General features: G+C 41.8%; 1 protein-coding gene across 1 annotated transcript; it reads left to right on the forward strand.

Moving 5' to 3' along the window:
- Positions 1-1,117: 1,117 nt before the first annotated feature.
- actb2 (actin, beta 2) lies at positions 1,118-5,807 on the forward strand. The gene is made up of 6 exons (XM_042505881.1): positions 1,118-1,219; positions 2,670-2,799; positions 3,546-3,785; positions 4,173-4,611; positions 4,717-4,898; positions 4,993-5,807. Exons 2-6 carry the CDS (start codon positions 2,677-2,679, stop codon positions 5,134-5,136), a joined length of 1,128 nt encoding a protein of 375 aa, XP_042361815.1. The 5' UTR covers positions 1,118-1,219; positions 2,670-2,676; the 3' UTR covers positions 5,137-5,807.
- The last annotated feature ends 5,604 nt before the right edge of the window (positions 5,808-11,411 follow it).

Here is an 11,411-nt window from a genome sequence, read left to right on the forward strand (position 1 = left end):
AACCTGAACAAACGGATAAAATCAGATAAATAACATAATATGACAAAACACAAACTGCAATGATTTTTGTTGTTATGGTAGTCATGCTTAAGCGTCATATTGCAGCTAAAGAGAGATTATTTTTCTTTTCTTTTTTTGGGCCAAAAATGGCTCTTTTGATGTTATGTTGCTGACATCTGGCCTAGTTGTGTCCTAGGTTAGCCTACATGATTAAAAAATGGCATTTTGTATTTTGGGGATTTTTTGAAATTGGTATATTGTCTAAAATCTACGGTATGACGCTCTCTTTAACATCTAGTACACTGCAAGCAGCATTAAAATCTGAGAATGCTAACAAATCCTCCTGAAGAGACACACCTTTGTCAAAGTATTGAATCTCAGGCAGAGCTCGCAGGCAGCCTCTGACCGGATATTTAGGAGGAGCCGAGACCATGCAGCCACAAAGCACAAATACTTAATCAATAAATGAACATGATCAGCAAGCGCTGGCAGTATGTGGGGAAGCGGTGGCCTACATAAAGTGGTCATTCCCCGGCTTGTAGCAGATCAGCTCCACTCTGTGTGTGTGTGTGTGTGTGTGTGTGTGTGTGTGTCATGTGTTTGACCCGGTGTTGCAGTGACTCCCACTGAGTTTACAGCTGGTTTTCAGACACCAGCAATCGCCCTGAAATAATCAAATAATGTGATGTTAAGGTGAAGAAAGGAGCAGGGAAGGAGCGGTTTGGAGGACAGTCTCGGGCCTCTGCAGCCTGCTCAGGGAGGAGTCCTCGTGCTGAGCTCTGTCAGTGTGCCAAACGGCTCCGAGCAGGTGCAGGAGAGACATTTTCACACTAACACAAGCTTAAACATCATTTCACCTGTACATAAAACACTATATCAAGAGATTAGGCTTTACTAGGCCTCACAACATCAATCCCTTCCCTTTTATTTTCTCCAATCCTTTGCTATTATCGCCTCCCTCTCTCTCTCTCCCTCAAATCGCGAGCCCCCAGTGCACCACAGTGTGCACGCGACGTGCCCCAGTGCATGACGCTGGACCAATCAGAGCGCGCCATTCCGAAAGTTTACCTTTTATGGCTCGAGCCGGGCAGCTGACGCGGTATAAAAAACATGCGCCCACAGCTAACGGATTCACTCTGAGCGCCGTCACACGCAGCTTGTGCGGGATATCATTTGCCTGAAACCGGTTCCCTTAAAGCGAAAAGCCCCCCACCCAAAGGTAAGAGGACACGAGCCTGCACTTGTGTGTTTAATTTCAGAATCATATTTTAACGAAACAGCTAGTTGTTTTGTGTTTTTCAAAGGTAGAAAGTCATTTTGAATGTAAAAGATGGAAGTGACCACGAGGTTCTTTGTCCTGTCATACATGAACTGCACCGCTAATTTAACTCAATGATTTTAAAAAAGTAACCCTAAAAGAAACCAGTGTTTGTGTCCGCTTGTGTTGAAGTATGCCGTGGTGATTGCAAGAGACCGCTAAACTTGTGCAACTCACAGGTGCTTTTGGGTGCACCGTTAGCCGGCTTATAATTAACGTCGCCCTGTAAGATAACGGTCCTGCTTCAGCCTGGGTTTTTTCCATCGTGTAGTTGAGCAACATTTGCAGTTTTCCTGGCTCGCCTCTCCTCCCTCAGCAGGGCTCTGTGAAAGAGGCTTTTGAGTTGAGGTCGTCTGGATCCCGGCTGCTCCCTTTGTGCGCCCGATGCGGCGGGGTGTGACCTACTTTAGCATATTAGCTTAGCCGCATCATGCTAACACCGCCCTTCAGACTTGCAACTGTGGCGATTTTAATCTAGATTACTTTTTCATGGTCGCTTTTGTCCACTCACCAGGCGTACTAGACTTCACTTTATAATCTTAATATTTGCATTTATAAGGGTTTATATGAATGGAGAAAAAAGGACAGGAAAAATAGGCCCTGCAATAAAGCAGAAAAAAAGCTTAATTGCTTAATTGAATAAACATGTCTTGCAAGGAATTCCGGTGTAGCCGGTTATGCACAAGAGGAAAATGACAAATCATCCACCCTTATAAAATAAAAGGCGTGGCTTTCAGGAAATGGAGCATCAGTCAAGGGCTTGTGACCCATTCATGAGTCAACATGAGTTCATTATGCAACTTGATTTTTTTTTTTTTTTCTTAAACTAAATTATTTAAAGGTAGTTACACTTAAAAAAATAAAAAAAAAAATGTTGAATTGACGGTGAGGGTGTTTGCAGCCGCGTGTCAGATGGACAGCATGCGATGAATGAAGCAGTATGACGCAGTGATATTGAAGTGAAAAATCTGCCGGGTATCAAAAACCATTAATGTGAAGGGCAGCGGAAGCAGGTAGCTGTCGTGATGCGGAGGGAGTGGTCGCGCGGTGCCGACTCTGATACTGTCGAACGTTCTTTCTCGCGCTCTGCTGTGTCGCTCTGGCCGCGCGCCATGGCGCCGGTAGCCGCAAAGCTGCTCAAAACCGAAGCATGTCCTTATATGGTAATAACAGAATGCAGCGCCACTTCCTTTTGTCTCGCTCGGTCGGAATGTGGGGCACGAGCTCCACCCAGCGGCTAATCTCGCGCACTGCCGCGAGTTAGTTAACAGGAAGTTAATGGGGCAGGAGCTGTTTGGAGGCGGATGTGAGATTTACCGTCACGTTGTTTGTTTTTTTTTCATCTTTACAGTTCAGCCATGGAAGATGAAATCGCCGCACTGGTTGTTGACAACGGATCCGGTATGTGCAAAGCCGGATTCGCCGGAGACGACGCCCCTCGTGCTGTCTTTCCCTCCATCGTCGGTCGCCCCAGGCATCAGGTGAGTGAGTGATCTCAACAAGAGTCAAGATGAGTTTGAATGAGTGTTACAGGTTTATGATGGATTTAAACGCACATGTTTACAGTATCAGTTTAATAACAATTTCAAAATAAAATGATTTAATTTTTTAAATCCCAGTTTAAAATGATTTATGTTTAGCTTAAATGCTATTCAGTTAACACCATTTTACATCAGCTAGACAGCTTTTATATCATGCGGCCATAAATGTGCGAAGATGGCGAGGAAGAAATGATTACAAAATTACTGAAAATTGAGTTTATAAAATCAAGACTTTGAAGAAAAGTGCTTTGATTTTTAATAACTTTGTAACATTATTTTGAGTTTTTTTCCTTAGACATTTTTGCACTATAAAAAAATTAAATCTTAAATTCTTGCACATTTCTTACCAAGTTGCTCATTGCCTTTTTTTCCTTTTTTTTAAATAAAGTAAACACATTACTCAGGATTCAGAGTTTAAATACTTGTGAAAGGCACCTGAAGGCAGCACAAGGTTTAAATATTTAAAGTACTACGCTGCCAACGACACATATATTATAACATTATGCAATGCTAGCTCTTATGCTAATATTAAACCACTGTATCTCTCACACAAAAGTACACGTAGTAAAGATGTGTACCTGTAACTACACACGATATGCTCCACATATCTCCATGTTTGAGTACAGATTTACATATTTGAAGTTTCCGTGCAGAGTGTGTAACGGTGTGTGTGATGTCTCGTCCAGGGAGTGATGGTGGGTATGGGCCAGAAGGACAGCTACGTTGGTGATGAAGCCCAGAGCAAGAGGGGTATCCTGACCCTGAAGTACCCCATTGAGCACGGTATCGTGACCAACTGGGACGACATGGAGAAGATCTGGCATCACACCTTCTACAACGAGCTGAGAGTTGCCCCTGAGGAGCACCCAGTCCTGCTCACAGAGGCCCCCCTGAACCCCAAAGCCAACAGGGAGAAGATGACCCAGGTACACACCCCAAAAACAGCGTAATAGTTAGACATTAAGGTGTTAAAGTAGATGTCTCATTTCCTCCTCGGTCTCCCTCTCCGGACCGTTCTCACCCGCTCCTTCCTCCCCCTCTCCTCCAGGACGTCTCTCCTATAAGATGATCTATCATCAACAGGTCTCCTGACTGTGTGTCTTTACCTGCACTTGTGTCTAGCTGAGTCAGTAGATCAGCACCTAATAGACATCTGACCTGCACAAGTGTGAAGGAATGACTTTCTGCACTTTTTTTCCTCTACTAACGTCCGCGTTAGCCTCACATTAATGCATGTAGTGAGTGCAGTGGCCACGGAAGCTCGACGCGTCCTGCCGTGAGTGAGCGCGCTAACGCGTTTTCTCTTTTCACAGATCATGTTCGAGACCTTCAACACCCCCGCCATGTACGTTGCCATCCAGGCCGTGCTGTCCCTGTACGCCTCTGGTCGTACCACTGGTATTGTCATGGACTCCGGTGATGGTGTGACCCACACAGTGCCCATCTACGAGGGCTACGCCCTGCCCCACGCCATCCTGCGTCTGGACTTGGCCGGCCGCGACCTCACAGACTACCTCATGAAGATCCTGACAGAGCGCGGCTACTCTTTCACCACCACAGCCGAGAGGGAAATCGTGCGTGACATCAAGGAGAAGCTGTGCTACGTCGCCCTGGACTTCGAGCAGGAGATGGGCACCGCCGCCTCCTCCTCCTCCCTGGAGAAGAGCTACGAGCTGCCTGACGGACAGGTCATCACCATCGGCAACGAGAGGTTCCGTTGCCCAGAGGCCCTCTTCCAGCCTTCCTTCCTCGGTATGTCCTCGAACAAAACTTGCACCACACGCTAAAAACGTGCTAAACCGCTCTGGTTACGCCGAAGTTCAACTTCCTGACGAGTGTTTCTGTTTGTGCTCTCAGGTATGGAGTCCTGCGGTATCCACGAGACCACCTACAACAGCATCATGAAGTGCGACGTCGACATCCGTAAGGACCTGTACGCCAACACCGTGCTGTCTGGAGGTACCACCATGTACCCCGGCATCGCCGACAGGATGCAGAAGGAGATCACAGCCCTGGCCCCATCCACCATGAAGATCAAGGTGAGCCCCGGAGTCCAGAGTCGCGTTTTTGTCTGTCCAATAAGTTAAATGCGTAAGTTTGAACAACGCTAATCGTCTCCTCCTCTCCCTGCAGATCATCGCCCCACCAGAGCGTAAATACTCTGTCTGGATCGGAGGCTCCATCCTGGCCTCCCTGTCCACCTTCCAGCAGATGTGGATCAGCAAGCAGGAGTACGATGAGTCCGGCCCCTCCATCGTCCACCGCAAATGCTTCTAAACAGACTGTTCCTCCTCCCCCTCCCCGACCAAACGCCCGACAACTTCAGCTCTGTGCAAAACAACCACACACCACACATTTCTCATACACACTCAGGCGCAGAGCCTAGATGACCAACTCATTGGCATGGCTTCAGTTATTTTTGGCGCTTGACTCAGGATTTTAAAAAACTGGAACGATGAAGGAGACCGTAATGTTTTTGGCTAGGTTATTAAAAAAAAAAGCACCCCAGGATTCTGCAGTTGCATCTGGGGACTTAAAAAATGTACATTTTGTTTTTCTTTTGAGTCATTCCAAATGTTTGTTAACTGCATTGTTCAGACACATGATTCCAAATGTTAACTGCATTGTTCAGACACGTATTCGCCTCTGTGAAGGCTGCCCAGTGGTTGGCGCATACTTAAACATGGTTGTAGTATCGCTTGTATGTAAATTATGTCTGGGTTTTTTGTACTTTCAGCCTTAAAAATATCTTGGTCCTGTTAATTTTTTTGTTTTTGTTATGCAAAACCCAATCGTGACCTCTTCTTCCCCCTGTTGGAGGTTTCATCCCCGGGGTGGTGGGGCAAGGGGTCTCGACGTGATGGGGTAACATGGGGTGCCAGACCGGTGGGGCCAACCTGTACACTGACTAAACAATCCCAATAAAGTGCACATGTGTTCCGACATGACGTCTGACTCTCGTCTTTTATTTGAGGTGAATGTGACTTTAAAGTGTTCAGCTGCTGAGAGGCTGCATAGAAACATGTTAAAGCAGGATGTGGTTCATAGTTTACCTGTAAAATTCAATTACTGTAAATTAGGCCTAACAGGAGTTTGATGGCTAAAACACATTTGTCTTGTCCAATTTCATTTTTTTTTTTTTTTTTTTTATCAAGCGGTGTTTTAAAGCTACAGTGAACCTCATTCTGTCTTTTACCTGCATGTTTGCAAAATATAGTGAAACCAGCAATCTTACATTAAACTTACTGCTGCATGGGACCAACATTTTCAGACACACTAACCTTTAGAATCAAATGCTTGAACAAAAGATGAACGGTTTAATGAACAAGATTTGTCCCAAAATCAGTTATATTTCATTAATTTAAATTTCTTACACCATTAAATTATGTATTTTCTTATTTACGCATCTTTCATTTCCCTGATATCTTATTTGTGTTGCGATTATTCACAGATTTGAATAGCTAGTATTTAAAGCAGGTCTTATTTTACAAACTAACTTTGTCTCATCACATGGAGACACAAAAACTACTAAATAAAGAAGCATAACTGAGTAAATAAGAGATCTTAATACTGATACCTGTAAGTACTCCAGAAAATCCCTGAGTAAATACAAACATCAGAAGTCATTGAAAGAAATGGATTTTGTTTATATTTGAGGTAAACACTCTGGTGTCTGAGCTCCGACAGTCTTGGCGTAAAAGATGAATTTCACAGCCCTTTAGTACATCGCAGAGTTTCCAATTTAATCTTACGGCAGCGTGAACCACAGCATCTTTGAAATGCGTCACCATATATGAAAATAACTTGAGTAAGTACATGATTCAATAACTAGTTCAAACACAGTATATAGTCGTCAGGTGGCCGTTTAAATACATTAAATCTCTGTAGCTCTTTTTGGAAGTGAACTTTTGGGCCATGTTGTTTAGGTGGATAATTACTAACCACATATACAAATTATTCTCATGTTTTTTACCAAACGGCACTTTGCAATAGCTCAACAATCCACAATTTAATCACAATCACCTTTTTTTTGGCTAAAATCACTGAATTTAAATACTGAATTTTCTCTAGAAATAAAGTATTTTCCTAATTCCAGCCCAGCAATCGTTCCCTGTTCTCTCCTTTTAACCCTGTGAAACCTCAGCAAATTGACTTTATTTCTTCCAAAAACAAGGGGAACTTAAGAAATGACCCCCAAACAAGTACCAAACATATAAAAATAACAAGGAAATTACCTAAACATGAGAGGAGTGGTGGTGATAATTAATCAAAAATCAGGAAAACTAATATTCAACATATAATTATGATCACTGCAAATAAAATCTCTCAGAGTTTTTTTTTAGCTTTTTTAAAAGTAACTTTCCAAATGTAATTTCCTGCAGTTTACGGAACAGTTCTTGCCAATTTGCTCATTGCCTTTTCCTGCATGTTTTCAAAAGAAAGCAAACCATTTGCTCAGATTTTGAAGGTTTAAATACTTGTGAAGGCATCTGAGCAGGAAAGTGATGTCAATCCAGGTTTTAAAGGGTTAAACTCATCCCCAGGCTGACTGGGGGATACTTAACCTGCCCGAGGCCCCGACTGAAACACAGCCACGCTTTAATCACTTCAGTTTTACCAACAAAATGAGATTACAGGCTCAAATTGAGATTTTTTTTAAAGATATTTTTTCCTGTAAGCGTTAAAAGGGGGAGAGACGACGCACAGTTTGGATTTCGTTTAAATATCTGCTCGTTTGGTAAGTTTTGGTGCAGTTTTGATGTAGTCTCTAAAACTGGAAGAAACTATAGTTAAACCTTCAGGACGTCCAGGAGCAGACAGGACAGCTGAGCCCGTCCTGCGCAGCGCTTATTGCCTCACTTCTTCAGAGTTACAGCTCCAGCGGTGAGGAGATGTCGTATTTTTACCTGAAACATAATGAAATAACCTCCAGTTTTAGCTCAGCAGTCTGTGGGAGTTCGGCTAAAGGGCAGGTGACAGGTCATTGTTTTGAGGTGTGTTTGCAAAACGTGAGACGACCCCAAACATCCTGTATTTAACAACGCTTCACCCGTCTCTGTTTTACTGAACTCTGATGCAACCGAGTTTTGGAATAGCAGCAGAGGATGTGTGGATATCAGATTAAATGCTGTCGGTTTTGTCAGAAAAGTGTACGAAAGTTTACTAATGAACAAATGATTCAGACTCAGGCTGAGCAGGATCATTTTTTAAATAGTTTGGCGTGAGAGTGCCACATGGAGGAGCATTACACACACGAGAAGTATCTGGATGTGTAATACCTCAGAGGATGTGTTTGATTATTGAACTGAAGTGTCAGGCCTACACCAATCAGAAAGAAATTTAAAATGACCACAAAGAGAAGCAAAGGAGCTGCAAAGAGACACAAAATAACCACGAGAAGGAGTAAAAATAACCACACAAATAGAAACAAAATGACTACAGACAGAAAAATGACACATAATGACTAAAAATGAGTATAAAGAGATACAAAACAACCATCAAGAGAAACAAAAAAACTACTAAAAGAGGCAAAACAAGCCCAAGGAGACACACAACTACGAGGAAAAAAGTCACAAAATTAGAAAATTACAAATTAAAAGAAACACAAAATGACTATGAAGACATTCAAAACAACCAAAAAAGAAACAAAACCACCAACAAGACATAAAATAACTATTACAAGTGGCAAAATAACAAAATAACCACAAAGAGACAAAATCACACCCAGACACTGAAAATTGCTAAAAAAAAAACAAACAAAAAAAAAACAAAACAACCATAAAGAGACACAAATAACGACTGAAAGAAGCAAAACAAGCCCAAAGAGACACAAAACAAACAAAAAAGACACAAAATGACATCAAGAGACTCAAAATTACTCTAAATAGATGCAAAACAACCATCAAGAGAAACAAAATAACTTATAAAAGAGGAAAAACAAGCACAAAGAGACACAAATTAACCAGGAAAAGACACAAAATGACGGCATGTCTGCGCCCATCATTTCCTCATCTGCTCATCATCGGTCTCGAGTCCGCGGTCACGATCACCGATCAGAGCTGAGCACATATTTTTCTGATTGACTTTATTGCAAATATAAATATAGTGCATTTTCTGTCTCATGTGGTCATTTCATTAAATATAACGTAAATCTGTCTTTCGTGAATCCGGGCAGCAGAGTTTTTAAGGACGCAGCTCGTGCAGTTTTTGCTGAGATTTGTGCTGCGGCTGAAACCATCTCTGCGTCTGATCTGTTTACATGGATCCGGATCTGCTGCTGCGGGTCCAGGCTGACCTACTTCCTGCAGTGTTACCTGGCTCAGCTGACCTGAGTGTGAAATTAAGAATTGAAGGCTCAGGACAGCTGAGAGGGCGGATCATATCGAGGTCAGGCCGTCACACGTGGAAAGAAGTCAGATCAGTAAATTATTGTCACGCGGAGCCTTTTTTTTCCAGCCCGCAGGCGTCTCACCGTGACGTCATTTACCGTCGCGCGCTCCTCGTGGGATCATGAGGTTTTTTATCAGCTAGAAATGCTTTGATGGTGACGATGAGTAACTCAGGATGTTGGGAATTAGATTTTTTTTTTTTTTTTTAATAAACAGCTCTATTTGGATGTTTTTTAATGCACTGCAGTGTTGTGTATTCTCTGTTGGATGTAAATTGTTGCAAAAATAACCACAAAGAAATTCAAAATGACCACATTAAGACACAAAATTAACAACAATAAAGAAAAATTGCTTCAAAGAGACACAAAATCATTATAAAGACATTTAAAACAATCATAGACATTAAAAAAAAATATACTGCAAGGGACATTACTACTTTAAAGAGACCCAAAATTACTACAAAGAGACTCAGAACAACCAAAAAAGACACAAAAATACATCAAGAGACTCAAAATTACAAAAAAAAAAAAAAGGAAAATCTCCAAGTAAGAGAAGTAGAAGTAAGTAATCTGGGCAATATACTTAAAGTATTAAAAGTAAAAGTACTAAAAGCACTGTTATTCTTCCATATATTATACAATTATTTCATTCATTATGTAAAAGCATAATCTAATTGTTGAGGGGTATTTTTTTTTTTTTTTTTTTAGATGGATGTGTTTTGCTTCAAACTGCAACTTCTGATTATTTTTATTAATTGTAAAGCAAAATCTTTGCATCATTTTAAAAATATTATATATTCTGAAGGATATAATAATTTTTAAAATCAATGTTGAAAAAATAATTATTTTTTAGATAATAACATAAAATAAATAATAATATATTTATGAAATATATTTTATTTATATATAATAATAATATATTTTATGATGAAATTTCAATTAAAAAATCTGATTGTATGACTTAAACAATTATCAAAATTGTTGCTAATTAATTTTCTGTCTCTAGATTAGTCCACTTACTGTTTTAGCTGTATTTTGTGCAAAAATTAAATCAGTAAAATAAGTGAGGTTGTTAGAGAAATGTATTGAAGTGCAATATTTGCTTCTGAAATTTACTGAAGTAAAAAGGCAGAAGAAAATACTAAAGTGCAAGTACTGCAAATGTGTACTGTAGCACTGCACTTGAGTAAATATATTTAATTACACCCCGTCAGAGAGCATGGACAGATAGTTTTGAGTGTTGAGCCTCTGCGCTGTAACAGACCTGACTGTGTGTCTACAGCAGTTTCACACTTCAGACAGCAGATGGCAGCAAAGATCCATTTTTTTTTTTCATTTATACCCAAAAAAGGGGTGTGACTGCTGCATGCTGCCATCATTTTCTCTGCATCCCAACACTTTGACTCATATTAAAGCTCACACACAGAGCTGGATCTACGCTGCTCCTGCAGGCTTGTGTAATCTTTGATAATAATGTGAATGAGGTTGAATGTGTGAGGAGACGGGAGAGTGTGTGTGTGTGTGTGTGTGTGTGTGTGTGTGTGTGTGTTTGTGTGTGCAGCAGTAACAGCGAGGATGGATGAAAGATGGAGTGAGCCGCTATAGTAGCTGAGCTTGTGTGTGTTTTAAACCATCTTTCACAGAATGAAACGATCCTCTGCTGACACAAACACATTTCCTGCCCACATCCAAAAACAGATCTGCATATTTCAGAGAGGACACGCGGGTGAGATGGATGGCGCGGCCCCGCCCTCGTGCTGCCGTGCATCATATATCCTGTTTCTGTGTGTGACACCACTGTCATGCTGCATCCATTCGTCAGGCTGTCCCAGTTTCACACTGGGCTGTAAGGAGGCATTTGGTGATCTACGATGAGCCTGCGGGGGCTGTTTGAGGGGACGCCCGCGCACATGCATGATGTGAATTCATACATGCATGCATAAAGTCAGCTCGCATACAGGCTGCCTCGCTGCATACACATTAAAGATCAAGTGTGCTTGCTATTGGAAATGTATTCCTTCTCGCTGCAGCCCCCCGCCTGTGATTCTGCTGAGACTGCTTCCCTCTGATATCCTTTTATTGCCACGCCAGCAAAACACTGGCAGGGAGGCTTGGCATGTGTGTGTGTAGTGTACTGTGTGTGTGACTGAGCGCAGCTACACTT

The sequence above is a fragment of the Plectropomus leopardus genome, chromosome 17 (genome assembly GCF_008729295.1).
Source record: "Plectropomus leopardus isolate mb chromosome 17, YSFRI_Pleo_2.0, whole genome shotgun sequence".
Lineage (NCBI taxonomy): Eukaryota > Metazoa > Chordata > Actinopteri > Perciformes > Serranidae > Plectropomus > Plectropomus leopardus.